Genomic DNA, 22873 nt, shown 5'->3' with positions numbered 1-22873 from the left:
CCCACAAAAACGCTCATAAATGAATAGTCACTTTTTTATAGCTTTTTTTCAGAGTTAGAGCGTTTTTACAGATGAAAAACTCCTCTTCAAACCCACTAGTTCTGGGTTTTTTTCCAGCCAGAAAATTCCCCAGGCAAAAAATGCTGATAAAAACCTGTGCATGGATACATAGGATAAAATGCTGGGGAGTTTACTGGCTGCAGAAAAAAAACGTCTGAAGCCAAAAATAGCAGCTGTAAAAACGTTCAGTGTGCATGAGGTCTGAGAAAGCCACATATCACTTATACCTTCTGCGTATTCAGCTTTAGTATGGATTACTTGCTACATCCTGCTTAATTAATACATGGAAAATATCTGTGGTGGTTGGTCTTTTTATCAGACAAACATATGGGAACAGCCTATATGAACATTGAAATTTGCCCGCACCCACAAGTAAGGACTTGAGCAGAGCATTTTTCAGTATGACAGTAGTAGCATTGACAGTAGAACTTTCAGCATTCTTTTGTGGTGGGTCACTGGATATATGGACTTGGCTTAAAGCAGCATTAAACCCAAAACCAAAAATGTAATGTAATATAGCAGCTTACCAATCCTTAGATATGGTGGCTGCAATAGTATTCTTTTTTAGGCTTTGTCACCTGGCAATTTGGGCAGTAACATACCTCCTGTATTAAAGCACCCCACACTGCATGAATGAGCACAGGGGGCACATTTGGACAGCAGCATTGTCAGTCTGAGGGGAGCAGAACGTTAGATGTACTAGCAGATTTAAATGCACTAAAACATTGAAGCCAAACTGCAGTTAATACTTTATAAGCAGTTGAAGCGAAACGTTTTTGGGGATACAGTTTTTACTTAAAAGTTCATTAATGTAAGCACCCCTGCAAGTGATAAATGGTTTGTCTCATCTCTGTGATGGATGCATTCTTTTGGAAAACTTGTTCTTTTGAAAAACAACAGACCTACTGGCTGGATCACCAGGTAAACATAAAGGAAAGATAGCAAATGAAAACTAACACAGCTGTGGTAAGCTGCAATAACCACTTACAGGCCGTCCCCCGTTGTTTTACGTCACTAATTTGAAGAGGAATATAGTTGTCATGGCACCAGCTAATCACTTATTGGTGGCTCCGGTGCCCTCCACTGCTTACTGGAGCAATCGGCAGCTGTGGAGGCGATCACATCTGTTGTCTTGTGTGGTATGGAGACGAGTGAGGGAAAGACTGTGGCTAAGACCTGAGTCTAAATATGAACAATAAATAAATAAATAAATGTGTGTGTGTGTGTATATATATATATATATATATATATATATATATATATATATATATATATATATATATATATATATATGCATGTATGTATTCACAACTCTGCCCCGAGCTACATCACCAATCTTGTCTCCAAATATCACCCAAATGGTCCCCTCCATTCTTCTCAAGACCTCCTACTCTCAAGCTCTCTCGTCTCCTCCTCCCATGCTCGTCTCCAGGATTTCTCCAGAGCCTCTCCAATCCTCTGGAACTCGCTACCTCCACTGGTTCTGGATATCCCCTACTCTTGCTACCTTCAGGCGATCCCTGAAAACTCATCTATTCAGGGAAGCCTATCACATCTCAATCTAATCTCCTACCACTTCCATCAGCTCATTCCCCACAGTTATAACCTTTTGTACCACCTGCCCCACTCTATTAGATTGTAAGCTCTTCTGAGCAGGGCCCTCTTAATCCTCTTGTATTTTATTGTATTGTAACTGTATTGTGCCCTTTTTATATTGTAAAGTGCTGCATAAATTGCTGGCGCTATATAAATCCTGAATAATAATAATAATTATATATATACACACACACATATATATATACACAAACACACACACATACATACATATACACACACTATATTACCAAAAGTATTGGGACCCCTGCCTTTACACGCACCTGAACTTTAATGGCATCCCAGTCTTAGGCCGTAGGTTTCAATATTGCTTAACCTTGCTTTGTGCACACGATGAAATCATTTGGTGGAGGGGGGATTATGGTGTGGGGTTGTTATTCAGGGGCTGGGCTTGGTCCCTTAGTTCCAGTGAAGGGAACTCTTAAGGCGTCAGCATAGCAAGACGTTTTGGACAATTTCACGCTCCCAACTTTTTGGGTTTGGGGATGCAACTTCCTGTTCTAATAAAGCGGAGCACAGTGGTAAATTAGTGTACAATATCATCACTGGGCCACCGAGCCTTATGGTCCTCACAGCGGGACCCTGTCCTGCCCTCTTGGAGACTCCCTACAGTGATGGAGGCCTATGGCTCCCGCTGCTGTCTCTGAGCCTATAAGGAGGGAGAGAGGAGAGAGTGCCACTGCTCTCATGCACAGCACTGAACCAAAATCAGTTTCAGGTAAATTTATGGGCGGGGGGGTGGTGGGGCTGAATGCATGCGTTTCGTTTTACATTAAGGTAAAGAATCTAAGAATGCATTTAGAAACACTTTAATGGAGCAAGTGGTTTTGACATGTGAAGTAAAAAAAGATTTTCTTTTCCTTCCCTTTCCACTGGGGAAAAGCCTTACATTATAATCATTTAAAACTCACTGGTTCGAGCGAGGCAGTTAGCCTAGTAAGGAATACCAACAATAACTACGGACCCTGTTGAAAGTAGTAGATGTTGACAATGCAGTACCTATAAAGATACATGTCTCTTAGTGTACTAATCTCATGTATTTTTGTACACTTTGCTGTAAACTGACTTGTAAATGATTTGATCGCAATAAACTTGCTTTTGTTAAAAAAAAAAGTAAAAGCAGATCTTAGAAACACTACTGGTAAAATATACATAGCACTGGGCACTATCCAGTAGCAATCTACTAAGGATGTATTCATATTTGCTGACAACTATTTCAAGAACAGAACTGTTTATTTGCAGTTCTTGGTTTCTGTGAAAGTTATCATATCTTATTTTTTACAATATGTTGTTTATACTGTCATGTTTTGATTTTTACAGAAATGTTACAGCGACACTATCTTTTTATGGGAAAAAACTAAATATACCAAAGAACAAATCTCTCAACAGAGAATGCCTCGTTCACACTTTGTAATTTGGAATTGTGGGCAGAATCATCACAATTCTGCCCACGATTCCAAATCGCGCTTTAATTGTGGCAAGAGGAGTGGCGTGTGTTTGTGTGTCATTCATTCTTAATGGCACTCCAGACGCGGTGTATTTTTGACATGACTGTTGCGAGACAAAATGAGCCCCTAGCTCAGGGAGAAAATTTGGTCCCCGAGCGTCTTTGCCACAACAAAAGCACATAGGGCAGCCCTATGCATGACACATGGCAACACACATGAATAGCTAAAAAACAAAAGGCTATGAAAAATGTGAATGGGGCCTTAAAGGCAGGTTGGAAAACACATGATTCATATTTATTGGAAGCAAAATAATTACCATGAAGGTATGAGTCATGTCAGGAATTATTACAATAATATATCAACCATACATTCATAATAATAAAAAATTCTTACCGTAAACCGCGGGGAAAGGTAGTTTTTCAAAAACCAGAACTTTGTAGGAGTTTTTGTATGTCGAAGAACTGAAAGCATCATTATTCTAGAAAGAATTTAAAAACAGACTAAATTAATAGACATGTGCAAAAGAAAAAATTTGTTTAGTTTCGTTTTGTTTTAATTCGTTAATTCATTAATTTCGTTTAGTTATATTCGTTAACTTCCTTAAATTCGTTTTCGGATTTCGTTTAGTTTTCTACCGAATTCGAAAAATCGGCCACATTCGAAAATATTTCAACCAAATTCGAAAATATTTCTACCGGATTCGAAAGGATTTCAACATGATTCGACATTATTTCAACCGCATTCGAAATGATTTCAACATGATTCGACATTATTTCAACCACATTCAAAAATATTTTAGGGCCATGTATCTCAGGGTCACTTGGTGCTAGAAACTCCAAATTTGGATATGTCGTAGTGCTAGTACTATTGTGTTTGCATACCAAATTTGGGGTTTCTAGCTATAAGTGACCCCGAGATATGTAGAAACAGAACGAAACTCTGGATAGCCGCACTCCGGATTGTGTAAAAATTAGATGCCTTTATTTCTTCAAAATGCAAGTGCAAAACTTCATTGAACAAAACGTCACAGCAAAAAGGGAACAAAAAAGGATTTTTGAATAAAATAGCTAACGCGTTTCACGCTACAAACAGCGCTTACTCATAGCTAGCTTATGTTCTGAATAACAAACAAATATATACTGTTCATGTATAAGCACACCACAGTGAAATCAGAGGTAAAACCATGACAGCTGATAAGGCTATCATCATAGATTCTCCACACATGCATTCCACACCCAGTTGTTGGTTGGTGAAAATAACTGGGAAAGGAAAAAAGGGGAAAAAAAGGTGAACATGTCTGTGTGTTGAAACGTGATTAGATGAAAAGTATAAATCTGTAAAAAATTATATATATGTATACATATAGAGGTGAAAATAACAAAGTGTGAAAATAAAAAGAAAAATGTATATATGTATATAGGCGTGTATAAATGTGTGTATATAAATATATATAGCACCTGGAACCCCATTTGGAGAGCTAGCAGCCTGTCAGTGGTTTTGACTTGGAGCGGTGACATCTTTGTTTGTTTTGTTGACCCCGAGATATGTGGCCCCAAAATCGGGTCGCAAAATGTCATTAACAATAACTAATAACATTTTTCGACCCGATTTTGGGGCCACATATCTCGGGGTCACTTATAGCTAGAAACCCCAAATTTGGTACACAGACACAATAATAATAGCACTACAACATATCCAAATTTGAAGTCTCTAGCACCAAGTGACCCTAAGATACATGGCCCTAAATTCGGGTCACAAAATATTTTCGAATGCGGTTGAAATAATGTCGAATCATGTTGAAATCATTTCGAATGCGGTTGAAATAATGTCGAATCATGTTGAAATAATTTCGAATGTGGTTGAAATAATTTCGAATCATGTCGAATTCATTTGTTATATTTCGTTCGTATTCGTTGTAATTTGTTACTTTTTTATTCGGACATTCGGATGCATCCGAATGTCCGAAAGATGCAAAATTCGGCCGAATTTCGATTCGTTACGAAACACAAGCCTATAAATTAATTTTCACAACAATTTATAAAGATCATCCTGAAAGATGATCGGATTACATCATGATTTCCTTTTATAAAACTTGCAATATTCTGATCTCCTGAATATTAGAATAAACCTGTCAAAAAACTGGACAATACCAACTATGCATACAATGAACAAATTCATAAGCAGATGTTACCTTAAATGAAAACCATTTCTAAACAACTTAAAGATCCAGAGATATAGGCAGCTGAACTTGTATGTAAACCTCAACTTTTCTTGCAAATGTCAAGTATAGCGCAGACTTCACACAAATTTCTACTGCTCATTATGATGGGCATGTGATGGGCAAATGCTTTTGACATCAATTTGAGACACTTTTGGGATAGTTTGCGCTCAATGAGATCAGTGAATGTTAACCCCCCCATCCCGCATTGATGGTCATTGGCAGTGAAATGACCCCCTATCCTGGGCTGCTTTCTCTCTCTTTTCAAGACAGAAGTTTACTTATACTGTGATCTGAGATAATTCTGCCCACAGTATAGTCTCTCTTTCAGTGCCGGGTGTTGAAACAGAGTGCGCTCCAGCACCTGGCACACGCCGCCATTCTGCTTTCTCTATGATGCCCATTTGGTCACTGCAAATATAACTCTGACACTTGATTTCACCTTGAAATCTGTAATGGCAGCTACTGGTCCTGGTAAATCCTGCTGGCTGAGAAAGGACAGCTCTGTAGTTTTACAAGAAGGAAAAGCCACGGGCAAATAGGCACTGTAACACTGATGGACAGAGGTCAGAAAAACTGGTAAAAAGGAATAGCAACTGTGTAACAATTTTTCCTACAGTTTAGATATGTTCTGTCCTTAAGGGTTCACAAACATCAGCTTCTGCTCTTTTATAGCAGATGATTATGGCCCAAACAAGATTAGAGAACAAATATGAATGTCTCTAAAAATCCTACAATACTAGGTGATGCAGCAGGATTTTATCACTGTCAAAGATTTCATAGCATCAATATTTATGCCTGCTCACTTGAAAATATTGGGCACGTAACGAGGTAAAATTTAACTACAACTATCTGAAGGAGAAAAGATTGAAATATAACTTAATCATCTTTTGATTAAATGTCTGCATGATGTATTCTGGCATGCCCAATAATATTGTCATTTTACAACACAAGCTCAGCTTAGGAATTCATCATTTTAAACCACAAAAGGCTGGGTGACCTTGAAACACAAGGCACTCAAGCATATATGCTCATTTCCCTACCTAAACATGGTAGATAATAAATAATGTTTATAACTCAAAGCAACAGTGAGAGCTGCATTTTATTGAAAATGAGAGGACAACAAAGCCAGATCAAGCTTGCACTGGACATGTTTGCCATTGGCTTAATCTTAGCAGAAAATTGCTCTTTTATATCACACTGGTAAGTGACCTGGGCACTATATGGCAGTACTTTATGTAAAAAAAAAAAAAAAAAGTGTTCAACGCTTAAACTGCTAATAACCTTCCTACAGCCTTATCGCAGCACTGATTCAAACTTGTAATTCTATGTGAAGGATCAAAGTAATTTTTGGCTTGGATATCATCTTTTTTTTACATTTTATTCAGCTTTGCTGGAGAATATAGCAACTGCACCTAGAACCAATACAGAATACAAATATTGTGCTAAAGGTGAATGTTGGTGAAGACTCCCCATTGTTTATGACTATACATTAAAAAGAGGTTTCTATAAGAATTCTTTACTTTCATGTCCGTTTAATTCTCTAAATTGTGCCTAAATTCCCTAAGACCCCTTTCACATCAGGGCGTTTTGCAGGCGCTATAGCGTTAGAAATAGCGCCTGCAATCTGCCCTAAAGAAGCTGCACCATTGTGTATAGTGTGAAAGCCCGAGGGCTTTCACACTACAGCGGTGCGCTGGCAGGACGTCAGGAAAAGTCCTGCCAGCAGCTTCTTTGGAGCGGTGTGTTTACCACTCCTCCACCGCTGCTCCCCATTGAAATCAATGGAGCAGCGATGTAATACCGCCGGCAAAACGCCGCCATTGCGGTGTATTGCCGGCGGTTTTAAACCTTTCTAGGCCGCTAGCGGGGGTAAAAGCTCCCCGCTAGTGTCCGAAATGCGTTGCAAACCCGGCGGTAAAACACCGCTAAAAATAGCAGCGTTTTACCGCCAACGCAATGGGTGGTGTGGTGTGAAAGGGGTCTATGACCAAAAGCATAACATTTACCTGGGGTTGACCATAAATGTGTACGTTGCTCCACACAATCTTTTACAGTCAGTTTTACATTGTTGCCTAAATTAGCATATAAGGCTGGATTCACACCTATGCATTTTTAGTGCTTTTTGGATTTGCACCTATGCATTTTTAGTGCTTTTTGGATTTGCACCACCTCTATGGAAGACGTTCTGTAGTGCAAATCTCCAAAATGCAAAAGGCAAAAGGCACTAAAAATGCATAGGTGTGAATCCAGCCTTAACCACTTAAGGACCGCTGTATTGCCAATGTACGTCATTACAATGGCACAGGCAGGCACAAGCACGTACATGTACGTGCCTGCCTTCCAGCGGGTGGATCGGACCCCCTCCCGCTGGATACGGCGGTCCGTTTCCCTCCAGGAGCGATCCGTGATGAGGGGATGGCCGTTGGTTTCTGGCCACCCCCTCTCGATCGCTCCTGGCCAATGACGAACTTCCTCCCACTGTGTATTGTTTACACAGGAAGGAAGAAGTGATGTCATTCTCCTCGGGGCGGTCTTTTCGACCGGACTACGAGGAGAAGACTAAAAGTAAGTGCACCAAAACACTACACTGACGCATAGGTACACAACCCCCCCCCCCCCCGCCCCAATCGCCCCCCCCCCCCCCCCCAGTCACAGTGTCACTGATTGCATTGATCATTTCTTTACTGATCAATGCATTCAGTGTCAGTTGTAAAAGTAAAAACTGTCAGGGCAGTTAGTGTTAGGTCCAGGGTAGCCCCCTATCACCCCCCAATAAAGATTTAACCCCCTGATTGCCCCTAGAGTTAACCCTTTCACCCCCTTTTGCCAGTGTCACTAAGCGATAATTTTTCTGATCGCTGCATCAGTGTCGCTAGGTAGCTAGTTATTTTTTTAGGTTCACCGCCAGGTTTTTATATCGCTAGGTACCCCGATATACTACCCAATAATGGTTTTAACATCCTGATTGCCCCTAGTTAACCCTTTCACCCCCTTTTGCCAGTGTCACTAAGCGATCATTTTTCTGATCGCTGCATCAGTGTCGCTACTGTCGTTAGGTAGCTAGTTATTTCTTTAGGTTCACCGCCAGGTTTTTATAGCGCTAGGTACCCCGATATACTACCCAATAATGGTTTTAACATCCTGATTGCCCCTAGTTAACCCTTTCACCCCCTTTTGCCAGTGTCACTAAGCGATCATTTTTCTGATCGCTGCATCAGTGTCGCTACTGTCGCTAGGTAGCTAGTTATTTTTTTAGGTTCACCGCCAGGTTTTTATAGCGCTAGGTACCCCGATATACTACCCAATAATGGTTTTAACATCCTGATTGCCCCTAGTTAACCCTTTCACCCCCTTTTGCCAGTGTCACTAAGCGATCATTTTTCTGATCGCTGCATCAGTGTCGCTACTGTCGTTAGGTAGCTAGTTATTTCTTTAGGTTCACCGCCAGGTTTTTATAGCGCTAGGTACCCCGATATACTACCCAATAATGGTTTTAACATCCTGATTGCCCCTAGTTAACCCTTTCACCCCCTTTTGCCAGTGTCACTAAGCGATCATTTTTCTGATCGCTGCATCAGTGTCGCTACTGTCGCTAGGTAGCTAGTTATTTTTTTAGGTTCACAGCCAGGTTTTTATAGCGCTAGGTACCCCGATATACTACCCAATAATGGTTTTAACCCCCTGATTGCCCCTAGTTAACCCTTTCACCAGCGATCACAGTATAAGTGTCACTGGTGACGCTGGTTAGCCAGTTAGTTATTTAGGTTCCCCGTCAGGTTTTTATATAGCGCCAGGGACCCCCATATACTACCTAATAAAAATGTGAACCCCCTGATTGCCCCTAGTTAACCCTTTCACCACTGATCACCGTATAAGTGTTACGGGTGACTCTAGTTAGTTTGCTTTTTATAGCATCAGGGCACCCACCATTTATTACCCAATAAAGGTTTAACCCCCTGATCACCCGGCGGGTGATATCAATTAGGTTTTAGGGTCAGGGTCTGCGTCGCCCCAGGCAGCGCTAGGTTAGTGCCAGTACCGCTAACACCCACGCGCAAAGCATACACCTCCCGTAGTGGTATAGAATCTGAACAGATCAATATCTGATCTGATCAGATCTATACTAGCGTCCCCAGCAGTTCAGGGTTCCAAAAAAACGCATTGTTAGCGGGATCAGCCCAGATTCCTGCTAGCACCTGCGTTTTGCCCCTCTGCCCAGCCCACCCAAGTGCAGTATCGATCGATCACTGTCACTTACAAAACACTAAACACATAACTGCAGCGATCGCAGAGTCAGGCCTGATCCCTGCGATCGCTAACAGTTTTTTTGGTAGCATTTTATATTTAAATCCGGAAGGCAGTGCTTGGTTTTCGGGGTCCCGTACGTGGCTAGGCTCCCAAAAAGTCCCCCACATGTGGTATCCCCGTACTCGGGAGAAGCAGCAGAATTTATTTTGGGGTGTAATTTGACTTCTGCCCATAGCATGTGTGAGCAATATATCATTTAGTGACAACTTTGTGCAAAAAAAAAAAAAGTTTGTAATATTCCCGCAACTTGTGGCAAAATATAAAATATTCCATGGACTCAACATGCCTCTCAGTAAATAGCTTGGGGTGTCTTCTTTCCAAAATGGGGTCATTTTGGGGGGTTTTGTGCTATTTTGGCATTTTATGGCCTTCGAAACTGATAGGTAGTGAGGAGTGAAATCAAAAATTTGCACCCTTAGAAATCCTGAAGGTGGTGATTGGCTTTCGGGGTGCCGTGCGCAACTAGACTCCCAAAAAGCCCCACACAAGTGGTATCCCCATACTCGGGAGAAGTAGCGGAATATATTTTGGGGTGCAATTCCACATATAACCATGGCATGTGTGAGCAATATATCATTTAGTGACAACTTTTTGTAAATTTTTATTTTTTTTTGTCATTATTCAATCCCTTAGGACAAAAAAAATAAATATTCAATGGGCTCAACATACCCATCAGCAATTTCCTTGGGGTGTCTACTTTCCAAAATGGGGTCATTTGGGGGGGGTTTGTACTGCCCTGCCATTTTAGCACCTCAAGAAATGAGATAGGCAGTCATAAATTAAAAGCTGTGTAAATTCCAGAAAATGTACTCTAGTTTGTAGACGCTATAACTTTTGCGCAAACCAAAAAATATACGCTTATTGACAGTTTTTTTACTAAAGACATGTGGCTGAATAAATTTTGCCCTCAATGTATGACTAAAATTTAGTTTATTCGATTTTTTTTATAACAAAAAGAAGAAAATATCTTTTTTTTTCAAAATTTTCGCTCTTTTTCCATTTATATCGCAAAAAAATAAAATCGCAGAGGCAATCAAATACCATCAAAAGAAAGCTCTATTTGTGGGAAGAAAAGGACGCAAATTTCGTTTGGGTGCAATATTGCATGACCGCGCAATTACCAGTTAAAGCAGCGCAGTGCGAAATTGGAAAAAGACCTCTGGTCCCTAAGGTGTTTATTGGTCCGGGGCTGTAGTGGTTAAGGAAGATGAGATTGGAAAATGGCCAAATTTATAACTGGAATTAGCACCCAAAGAAGCTTTATTTTGGGGTGAAGGTGTGGGGACTCCATGTTTCTAAAACTGTATCAGTGAGGTCTTCATCAGTATAAACTGGGAGTTCTCATTAAAAAATGGGGTAGATTTACTAAAGGCAAATATACTGTACTCTGCAAGTGCAGTTATTTCAGACTTTAGTAAATGTCATGAAGCATCACTTTAGAACGAATACCCAATCACATGCAAGAAAAAAAAACAAAAAAAACAAACACACACTAGAACACAATGAGAACGCCGCAAAAATCAAGTAAAAGTGAATGTAGAACCCAGAAATTGTGGTGTGAACAAGCCCTTAAGAGTAAAATATAAGTGTTTAAATATTTTCTTATTTAAAACACATCTGTAAAAATATTTTTCTTTTCATTTAATCAGTTCAATTTTAATCTGTTCATATTAATTACTTCAGCTCTAACAAATTTACAAGCCCCCCGCCCATCTCGCCCCCCCCCCCCATGGACCAGAGCAATTTTTACATTTCTGCTATGGATCTTTATATTCTACAATAACTTTGTCATTATGTTTTATCTACTTTGATGAATGAAAAAAAAAAAGTGTTACTGCAGATAAGTAAATATATAATTCTACCATTTTTCCTGTTTGAAATGACACAAATTCTGGAACAAGGCATTGTATCCTTATTTGAAATTAAAGGATTGTTTTCCCCCAATTTTTGTCTTTTCTAATGTGACACAAAAATAAATAAAATTAAGGAACAAAACAAATAAAAATGAAGAAATGCAAACAATAATGGTTAGACAAAAAGAAAAACAAAAGAAGGAATATAAGGGGGAAAACAAGTTATTTAGGGCTAATTATGGAAAACTAAGGATTTTTTAGGGGATTAAATAGGAAATGTTTCTTACATTTTTTTTTTTTTTTTTACTTGTCAGATTGCTTTAAGTGACTTCATATATGCAGATCAAAGCTAATTTCTTTCTGTCTCATTCACACCAGCCACTGCACTGCAATGCAGAAGCTGGTGCGTGGTGCAGTTGCAGTGTTTATGTGCCAGTATTGCCACATCGCAATGTTTATTTTGTTTTAAATTAACTTATTATTGAAAAACAATTGCCCATTCCTGCATCTCACACACAAATTATTTTTGCACACACAGTGACATTTTATAAAGTTCTATCAGCCACTGTGTGATGACCCATGTTGTACTAGAAAAAAAGTACTGCATGCAGTACTTGTTTTTTCTCAGCGCACATCACCGCAATGCAGTGGTGTGAACTAACTACACCAGAGACATTTTGCCCTGTCTTGTGTTGGAAGTATGGTGGGACTGTGCTGGAATTGCCACATCTTTAGATGAATTTACCGTATACAAAACAAAACAGTCATATGGTGCTGAAAGAAGCCAGCTTTTAACAGAAATGAAATTGCACATTAAAGCAGTGACCTATCCCTTATCAGACATCTGAGCTGGATATTATCATTAGACAAATTGGGGCATAAAGCAAACTGCCATGCTGTGCTCTTTTTAGAAAACCCATATTTCTTTGCAAATCAGTTTACCATATTAAATATTTATTTCCTTGAGTAAAAAAGCCTGTTCACTACCACCAGGCTGCAGAGAAGGGCCTTTGTTCTTTTTGTGACATTAGTGGCCTGACATGCCCCCTGAGCTGAAGGTCTTCAATATGCAAGGAGCATGAGTTTTGCTGATTGAAGAGTGCTACCGCTTTTTCAGCAAGGCGGCATGTTTAACCTCTGCAGAGAAACTACTGCTTCCACACAGAGCACGAGGGTACTAGCAGGGGGACAAGCTTTTCTTCTCAGGATGTAGCTGCTATCTAATATGAACTGTAATGCCCTGTACACACTGTTGTATGTTCCGACAACAAAATCGCGGCACCTCGTGCATCGGAATTGTAAGCTGATTTAAATTGAAAGGTCAAATGAGCTTTAACCGTTTGCCGCCCACCAGCCGTCATATGATGGCCAGGCGGCATAGCTCTCGTTCTGGGAGGGCATATGACGGCCTCCCGTTTAAACAGGGAATGCGCGCAACCGTGCACGTGCATCACTGTTCCTTTTGTGACAGCGTGTCACGGAGACACTGCTTGCCACCGAGGGGGGTGAACAGCTATTGGGCATGGCTGTTTACCACGTGATCTGCCGTGATGAAGTCACGGGCGATCACAGGTGGTGTGTGAGAAGGAGATTGCGGTAACATCTCGTTACCGCCTATAGTGTACACAAATCACACTGATTGCCCCCCCCCCAATAAAGAGGACCTGTCACCACCCATCAAAGTACCTGTCACAGTCCATCAGAGTACCCGAGTACCTGTCAGTCCATCAGAGTACCCGAGTACCTGTCACAGTCCATCAGAGTACCCGATTACCTGTCACAGTCCATCAGAGTATCCGAGTACCTGTCACAGTCCATCAGAGTACCCGATTACCTGTCACAGTCCATCAGAGTATCCGAGTACCTGTCACAGTCCATCAGAGTACCCGAGTACCTGTCACAGTCCATCAGAGTACCTATCACAGTTCATCTGAGTACCCGAGTACCTGTCACCGCCCTTCATAGTACCCGAATACCAATCACCAGCCCATCAGAGTACCCAAGTACCTATCTGTAGCCCAGAGTACCCGAGTACCCGTCACCAGGCCATCAGAGTACCCGAGTACCCATCACCAGGCCATCAGAGTACCCGAGTACCCGTCACCAGGCCATCAAAGTACCAAAGTACCTGTCACCAGGCCATCATAGTACCCGAGTACCTGTCACCAGGCCATCATAGTACCCGAGTACCTGTCACCAGGCCATCATAGTACCCGAGTACCTGTCATCAGGCCATCAGAGTAACCGAGTACCTGTCACCAGGCCATCAGAGTAACCGAGTACCTGTCACCAGGCCATCAGAGTAACCGAGTACCTGTCACCAGGCCATCAGAGTAACCGAGTACCTGTCACCAGGCCATCAGAGTAACCGAGTACCTGTCACCAGGCCATCAGAGTAACCGAGTACCTGTCACCAGGCCATCAGAGTAACCGAGTACCTGTCACCAGGCCATCAGAGTAACCGAGTACCTGTCACCAGGCCATCAGAGTAACCGAGTACCTGTCACCAGGCCATCATAGTACCCGAGTACCTGTCACCAGGCCATCAGAGTAACCGAGTACCTGTCACCAGGCCATCAGAGTAACCGAGTACCTGTCACCAGCCCATCAGAGTAACCGAGTGCCTGTCACCAGGCAATCAGAGTGCCCATCACCAGCCCATCAGAGTACCCGAGTACCTGTCACCAGCCCATCAGAGTACTAGAGTACCTGTCACCAGCCCATCAGAGTACCCGAGTACCTGTCACCAGCCCATCAGAGTACCCGAGTACCTGTCTGCAGCTCATCAAGTTACCAGAGTACCTGTCTCCAGCCCATTAGTACCCGAATACCTATCTGCAGCCCACGCCTCAGAATATACGTTGGGGTGTTTACTTTCAAAAATGGGTCATTTTGTGGGTAATTCCACTGTCCTGGTGCTCAAGAACCTTCAAAAGTGTGATAGGTAGGAATGAAATGAGATGTGTAATTTATGCTCCTAGAATGCCTGAAGGTAATACTTCAATGTTGGGCCTCTGTATGTGGCCAGCCTGTGTAAAAGTATCACACATGTGGTATCGCCATACTCAAAAAGAGTAGCAGAATGTGTTTTGGGGTGTCATTTTTGCTATATACATGCTATGTGTTGGAGATATATTATAAATTTACAACTTTGTGTAAAAAAAAAAAAAAAAAAATGCGTTTTCATTTTTTTTCTACGTTTTCCAAAAACTTCTGGAAAAAAATTAACCGTTCAAAAGACTCATTCTGCCTCATAGATTATACGTTGGGGTGTTTACTTTCCAAAATGGGGTAATTTTGTGGGCAATTACATTGTCCTGGTGCTCCAGGGCCTTCAAATGTGTAATAGGTGGTTGAAAAATTAGATGTGTCAGACGCCTAAAAGTGCCACGTCAATGTTGGGCCTCTGTATGTGGCCAGGCTGTGTAAAAGTCTCACACATGTGGTATCACTATACTCTGGAAGAGTTGCAGAATGTATTTTGGGGTGTAATTTGTTGTATGCATATGCTTTGTGTGAGAAATAACCTGATATGACAATTTTGTAAAAAAATAAAAAAAATAATCTTAATTTTACAAAAGATTGTGGGAAAAAGTACAACTTAGAAAAACTCACCATGCTATTTGCTTAATACCTTGGAATGTCTACTTTCTTTAAATGGGTCATTTGGTGGGTATTTGTACTTTCCTGACTTGTTAGGCCCCTTTCACACTGGACGGACCTTTCAGATCTGCCTGTCAGTTTTGACGGCGGACCTGAACAGGTGCTCCATGCTGGTCTATGGAGCAACGGATGTCAGCGGAGACATGTCCGCTGACATCCGACCCGGTCCAATCTGCCGAAAGCAGGCGGATGGCGCTACATCCAGATCTGTCGCTGGCGGATCGGGTGAAATCTGATGAAAACGGACACACTGTCCGTTTTCATCCGATCTCTCCATAGAGACCAGCGGTGCTCGACAAGCCCCTCCCCGCTCAGTGAGCAGAGAAGGACCTGTCATCCGCCGGCTCAGCGGAGATCAACTGAGAGATCTCCCACTGAGTCGGCGGACAGAGGCAGACTCCGTGGAAGCGGAGTCCACCTCATGTGAAAGGGGCCTTAGTGTCTCAAGAAATGAGATACACCTGATGTACTGATCAGCCTGATCAGATGTGATCAATTTCCAGTGATTGGCACCATAGTTTGTAGACTCTAAAACGTTCACAAAGACCAAATATACACTAATCTGGGTTATTTTTACCAAAGATATGTAGCAGTATAAATTTTGGCCAAAATTTATGAAGAAAAATTACTAATTAGCAAAATGACAGAAAAAGAAAAAAACATTTTGCTTCCTTTGCACTCATAATTATAGAGTATCTTCTATTTACAGCTCTGAGCTGCCCTTATTGTGCCTGCCTTACTGGACCAACCTTGTGGTACTAGATATTAGGGCTCCATACAAAAGATACCTTGCCCAACCTTAATTTAATACTCCTATGTCATATGGGGGATCTGTGATGAAAGCAGATTTTAAAATGTGTTTGCCATTCATTTTAAGTGGCAGGTCAAATTACAATGCTCCACCAAAACACATTAGTATAGAGCTTAAATGTTAATGACTAAGTCTTATGAAGGTAATTTATTAATAAATATACACAATTTTATTTTACAAGTACAAAATGTGTAGTCGCCATAAATGCATGTTTATAAAATTATTTTATCCATACCGGAGAAAACGCTCATACAGATGTCCTGATGCAACTGAGAAGATATTTAGTACATCGGTTTTCTTGCCTTTAACTTCTGTATTCACTGCCCCTGTAAAACTGAACAAGAAACAACCATAGATGAAAAATATGCTGGGTGAAAATACCCAAGATGTGAGGAAAATGGCTATTGGCACGCATGCTAATTTATTACAAAATCTAAGCAGAGAACTCAAGCCGGCCATACGTGGATCAAAATTCTGCCGGTTCAGCAGGGACCAGCCAAATTTCAATCCATGTATGGGCACTTTACAGAAGTTGATTGAATGGAACACTTCTGCACACAAATTAAATGTTTTAATATGACCACATATAACCCATACTACTTATATGAATTACTTAATTCCTGTGTCCCTTAATGGGATTATAAACGCAAGAAAAGCATGATTCTCAGCTGAAATTCACATGCACACATCTCCACAAGAAATAAAACAAAACAAAACACAAAAGCACAAAAAAACAGGACATTACAGAATGAAAACCACATTGACAGTTAAACATTTTCCATCCTGCTCCTTAATATTTTCTTGTCACTGTGGTCAAAAATGAATGTCAATATGACACCACTAAGGCTGGCAATACAGGAGTCATCTTTTTATTTTATTCAGCCAGCGGGTTCAACTAAAGAAAAGGACTTGACTCCCCATCCACACACAATGCGAATGGGGGAATCCCTCCTACTGCGCTATTGTATTAAAACAGGGTGAAGACGTCCCTTCCTTCAGAAGACACTGATCAGCACCGCCAGCTATAGACAGCAAAGCCGAGAGGAAATTCTCCAACAGGCTGCATGGCCATATATGGATTGAACTGTGGCTGGTCCCTGCTGAACGCGACAAATTTCAATCCACGTATGGCTGGCTTAATAGGACATTGAATGAACACTCTTTGAATTAACATTTTCTAACAAACTTCTACTAGTGTATGGCCAGCTTAACCTCCACTGTTTTTTTTTTCCTCCCGCTGTTTTCTATGTAAATGACTGAGCTACAAGCACTATCTCCAGAGATGGTCTCATTCATCTCTATAGCAGGAAATGTCTCATGAACGTATAAAAGAGAAAAAAATATTTATTTGGTAGGCCATACGTGTCAGCTACAGGTATGTCTGTACCAGAGATTTGTAATAAATTGTTTAGTTGAAATGAGTAAGGTGTGCATTGTTTTCTGATGCATTTCAGAAAGATAAAATGTTTACCCGAACCTAGTGCAAAAGTGCTCATCTAGCAAACTTCTCTCTATAGATTTAGGGCCAGTTCACACCACATGCAGTTCAGTGTGTTTTTTTCTTGCATCAATAATGTTAGATGGTTTCCAATGGCATAGTTCACACCAGTGTGGTCAGTCTCAGAAAAAAACAAGTAGAACATGCTGCATTTTCCCTGCACTGAACTGTACTGGAATGTGGTAAAAACGCTTTAAAAAACACACCGGGATGCACTGGAACGCATAAAAACGCACCGGACCATAGTACAGTGGAACAAAAAAAAAAAAAAAACAGGAAAAAAAAAAAGAATAAAAAGCATCTGGAAACACATCAAAAATGCACTGGAACATGCCAAAAAATGTGCATGCAGAAACGCATCCGGAATGGATCTGGAGTGCATTTTTGTGGTGTGAACCAGCCCTTAAAAAAAATTGAAAGCATCCATTTTTTTATTTATATATTTTTTTTACTGTATTTTCACTATAAGATAATAAATTTATTTTTAATGGACTCAAGGACAATACAAATGAAAAATACAAATCTTGTTGCTAGAGAGACAAAACTAGGCAGCAGAACTCTTTCAAATAAAGCAAATAAATAGAACAAAGAATACTTTATCTGAACACAATGCAGAAAAGTCCATTAACCACTTCAGCTCCGGAATGTTTACTGTCCTTCATGACCAGGCCATTTTTTGTGATAAGGCACTGCGTTATTTTAACTGACAATTGTGCATTCGTGTGATGCTGTACCCAAATAAAATGTATGTCCTTTTTTTTCCCACAAATAGAGCTTTCTTTTGGTGGCATTTAATCACCTCTGCTGTTTTTATTTTTTTGCGCTTTAAACAAAAAAAGACAGAACATTTTGAAAAATAACCCAATATTTTTTACTTGCTGGTTGAAAACATACCCAATAAAAAGAACGCAAACAATCTAATTTCTTCATCAATTTAGGCCAATATGTATTCTGCTACATATTTTTGGTAAAAAAATCCCAATTAGCATATATTGATTGGTTTGCACAAAAGTTATAGTGTCTATAATCTATGGGATATTTGTCTTTTTTAAAAAAAAATGTTTTTTACTAGTAATGGCAGCAATCAGCGACTTATAGCAGAATTATGATATTGCAGCAGACAAATTGGACACCTGACACTTTTGACACCTTTTGGGGACCAGTGTCACAAATACCAGTGCTAAAAAATATGCACCGTCACTGTACTAATGACACTGGCAGGGAGAGTGTTAACATCAGTGGTGATCAAAGGGTTAACTGAGTTCCTAGGCAGTGCTTGCTAACTGGAGGAGTGCTTTGACTAGGCGAAGGTAAAGATCCGTGCCCCTGCTTAGCAGGAAACACAGGATCAGTACATTCCCCTCTCACAGGCTGATGGTCTGCCTTGTTTACATAGGCAGACTGCTGTTCTTGCCATCTCCTGAAAGATCAGCGGGTCCAGGGGGACATTGTGTCCACTGGACCCGATGATTGGCTCCCGCTTTGCCCAAATACAGCGGGAGCGGGACACTGGGGGGACACGCCCCAGACCCGGAGGTGTTAGATCTCATACTACATGATCTGGCACAGAGCAGCCGCCCTGCTACAGTACAAGTGCTTGGGGTGGGCTGAAGTCAGTTAACCACTTGCCGCCCGCAGTACATTCACTGCTGGTGGGTGGCAACGCCAGGCTAAATGATGTATGGGTACATCGCAGCTTACTTCCTAATTTTTGGGCAAACTGTGCGTGTCCCCTGCTCATCTGTGATATTATGGACATTTTTGACACATTTTGGGGACAATTGTCATTTATACAGCAATCAGTGCACTGATTCCTGTGTAAATGACGCTGGCAGTGAAGGGGTTAACCACTAGGGGGCAGTGTAAGGGTTAAGTGTGTCCTGGGGAGTGTTTCTAACTGTGGGGGGCGCTCGTGGCTACATGTGACACATCACTGATCTCTGCTCCTGATCACAGGGAGCAGAGATCAGTGACACTGTCACTAGGCAGAACGGGGAGATGCTTGTTTACATCTCCCGTTCTTCCTCTCCACAGGTACGTTAGTTTGCCTGTACAAGCTCTTCTGCCAACGTATATTGGCGTGAGGAGGTCGGCAAGTAGTTAATTTATCGTTAAACCAAAATGAGGGCCTTAAAATAAATCTTCTATATCGTTTATATGTGTGGAAATAGCTAATGTTTGTCTCACAATAGGTACAGTGGGTATAGAAAAGAATCACCCCTTTAAAATAATCACATTTTGTTGCTTTTCAGCCTGAAATGAAGACAGAAACAGTTTTTCTTTTATCCAGCTGTATTTAGTGCAACTGTGAACATCCAAGTGAAAGTTACAACACCATGTCATCATTTTGTTTTTCAAAAACCGAATAAGTGAGCCGGATTAAAGCTTTACCCGCCCCCTAAAAATGACTTGTAAACTCAATCAGGTGTAGCTAATCACCCTCTCAATGGCACACAAAGCCATTTGACTTTCAACTGTGATCAGCTGTGGTCATTTTAATTAGCTCAGCATGAAAAGTGCTTTCCTGGAGCATTTCAATCCCCGATAGTGCAACTGCAGCAAACAATTAACTATGGCTGGCAAGACACTGTCAAAATATCTCCAGGATAAACTTGTGGACAGGCACAAGTAAGGGGATGAATACAATGTCAAAGGCTTTATTAATGCCTAGAAGCAGAGTAAAGTCTATTATTAAAAATTGGAAGGTATTTGATACAACACAGACCTTCCCTGGATCAGGATGTCGATCCACACTGGATGAAAGAGCCAGGAGGAAACTGGTCAGAGAGGCTACTAAAAGGCCTACAGCAACTCTGAAGCAGTTGCAGAAATTTATGTCAGAGTGGTCATTGTGTGCATGTGACAACAATGTTGCACATTCTCCACAAATGTGGCCTGTATGCATGCAGAATACTCAATACAGAATACTTTATTAATCCTAAGGGAAATTGGGAAATTGTTGAAAGGTTGAAGGGGTATGGGAGGGTTGCAAGAAAAAAGGCACTCAGAAAGGCCACATGCAGTCATGACTGAGCTTTGCCAAAACGCATCTTGAAGATTCTGAGGCCACATGGAAAAAGGTATTATGGTCAGCTAAGACTAAAATGTATTTATTTGGCCTCAACACCAAACTATATGTCTGGCGGAAATCAATTACAGCTCAACATCCAAATAGCACCATTCTTACAGTAAAGCATGAAGGTGGTAATATCCCATTATGGGGGTGTTTTTCTGCAGCAGGGACTGGAGCACTTGTCAGAATAGACGGAAAAAAGGATGGGGCAAAATACCAAATTCTTGAGGAAAATCTGCTGCCTTCTACCAGGAAGATGACAATGGGAAAAAGGTTTACCTTCCAACATAAAAATGAGCCAAAGCACACAGCAAAAATGACCACATAGTGGTTGAAGGAGAGAAAGGTGAATGTCCTTTCATGGCCTGGTCAAAGCTCAGACTTAAACACCATTGAAAATCTGTGGCATGACTTGAAGACTGCAGTCCACAAACGGTCACCATCAAATTTAACTGAACTTAAGTAATTTGTAAAAGAAGAGTGGGCAAATATTGCAAAGTCTCGATGTACAAAGTTAGTAGAGACATGTGGCTGGTGTTTCTTTTTTCTTTGGGGGGGGCGACAAGCAATCACCCCCTCCCCCGGGTGGCACCTCAAACCCACCCCCCGCTCGCTGTCTGCCAGTAGGTCCGACACTTACCCCATCTAGGCAGCGGGGGCATCAGGCATCGTGCAGTGGCTCCTGTGTCCTTCCGGCATCCGGTATCCTGCAAGGGGGGGGTGGCACCCAATGCGCCTTTAATGGATGGGCCGACACACTATCCCAACAAACTAAAGGCTATAATTAAAACAAAATACTGACACAAGGGGTTGATTCTTTTTCCAACTCAGTAATGCGGTTTTTAAATTCTCTTCTTTTTTTTCTGACATGTTGGTGTTATTTCACGTGGATGTTATACAGTTGTGCTCATAAGTTTACATACCCTGGCCAAATTTATGATTTCTTGGCCATTTTTCAGAGAATATGAATGATAACACAAACTTTTCTTTCCCTCATGGTTAGTGTTTGGCTGAAACCATTTATTATCAATCAACTGTGTTTACTCTTTTTAAATCATAACCACAATAGAAACTACCCAAATGGCCCTGATCAAAAGTTTACATACCCCCCTTCTTAATACCGTGTATTGCCCCCTTTAACATCAATGACAGCTTGAAGTCTTTTGTGGTATTTGTGGATGAGGCTCTATTTTCTCAGATGGTAAAGCTGCTCATTCCTCCTGGCAAAACGCCTCCACTTCCTGTAAATTCTAGGGCTATCTTGCATGAACTGCATGTTTGAGATCTTCTCAGAGTGGCTCAATGATATTGAGGTCTGGAGACCGAGATGGCCACTCCAGAACAGGTCGACTTGGTCTTGTGTTTTGAATCATTGTCATGATGGAATGTCCAAGCACGTCCCATGCGCAGCTTCCTGGGTGATGAATGCAAATGTTCCTCCAGTATATTTTGATAACATACTGCATTCATCTTGCCATCAATTTTGACCAAATTTCCTGTGCCTTTGTCCCCAAACTATCAGCGATCCACCTCCATGTTTCACAGTAGGAATGGTGTACCTTTAGGCCTTGTTGACTCCTCTCCAAATGAAGCGTTTATGGTTGTGGCAAAAAAGCTAAATTTTGGCCTCATCACTTCAAATGACTTTGTGCCAGAAGGTTTGAGGCTTGTCTCTGTGCTGTTTGGCATATTGTAAGCGGGACACTTTGTGTCATTTGCGTAGTAAGGGCTTTCTTCTGGCGACTCCACCATGCAGCCCATTTTTCTTCAAACGCCTCCTTATTGTGCATCTTGAAACAGCCACACCACATGTTTTCAGAGAGTCCTTTATTTCACCTGAAGTTATTTGTGTGTGTTTTTTTTTTTGCATCCCGAACAATTTTCCTGGCAGTTATGACTGAAATCTTAGTTGGTCTACCTGACCGTGGTTTGGTTTCAACAGAACCTCTTATTTTCCACATCTTGATTATAGTTTGAACACTGCTTATTGGCATTCTCGATTCCTTGGATATCTTTTAATATCTCTTTCCTGTTTTATACAGTTCAACTACCCTTTCCCACAGATCCTTTGACAATTCTTTTGCTTTCTCCATGACTCAGAATCCAGAAACGTCAGTGCAGCACTGGATTAAAGATGCAAGGGTCCGTCAGGAATCCATAAACTCATTGAACTTTTTACACACGCATAGAATGCATTAAGATAAAAAACATTCTGCCTTTACAATCATTTTGAAGGGGAGTGAGTCTTTTCTATACCCACTTTATATCTGGGCATTCTGGGTTATAGGTGCAAGTGTTTGATTTCATTCCTTTTACACACATTT

At 41.1% G+C, this 22873-nt stretch overlaps 1 protein-coding gene across 3 annotated transcripts in view; it reads right to left on the bottom strand.

The window, feature by feature from the left end:
- UGGT2 (UDP-glucose glycoprotein glucosyltransferase 2) overlaps positions 1–22873 on the bottom strand; it is a 672069-nt gene that overhangs the window by 71213 nt on the left and 577983 nt on the right. For all 3 annotated transcript variants that reach the window (XM_077483028.1, XM_077483030.1, XM_077483029.1), the window contains exons 32-33: positions 16214–16312; positions 3516–3600 (exon numbers count right to left, since the gene is read on the bottom strand). In XM_077483028.1, coding sequence (XP_077339154.1) covers positions 3516–3600; positions 16214–16312 — 184 coding nt within the window. The remainder of the gene's footprint in view (positions 1–3515; positions 3601–16213; positions 16313–22873) is intronic.

Source organism: Lithobates pipiens, unplaced genomic scaffold (assembly GCF_037356315.1).
Source record: "Lithobates pipiens isolate NorthernLeopardFrog02 unplaced genomic scaffold, aLitPip1_a1.2 Scaffold_16, whole genome shotgun sequence".
NCBI classification, from domain to species: Eukaryota; Metazoa; Chordata; class Amphibia; order Anura; family Ranidae; genus Lithobates; species Lithobates pipiens.
Note: the sequence above shows the minus strand (reverse complement) of the source record. Positions and strands in the feature narration are given on the sequence as shown.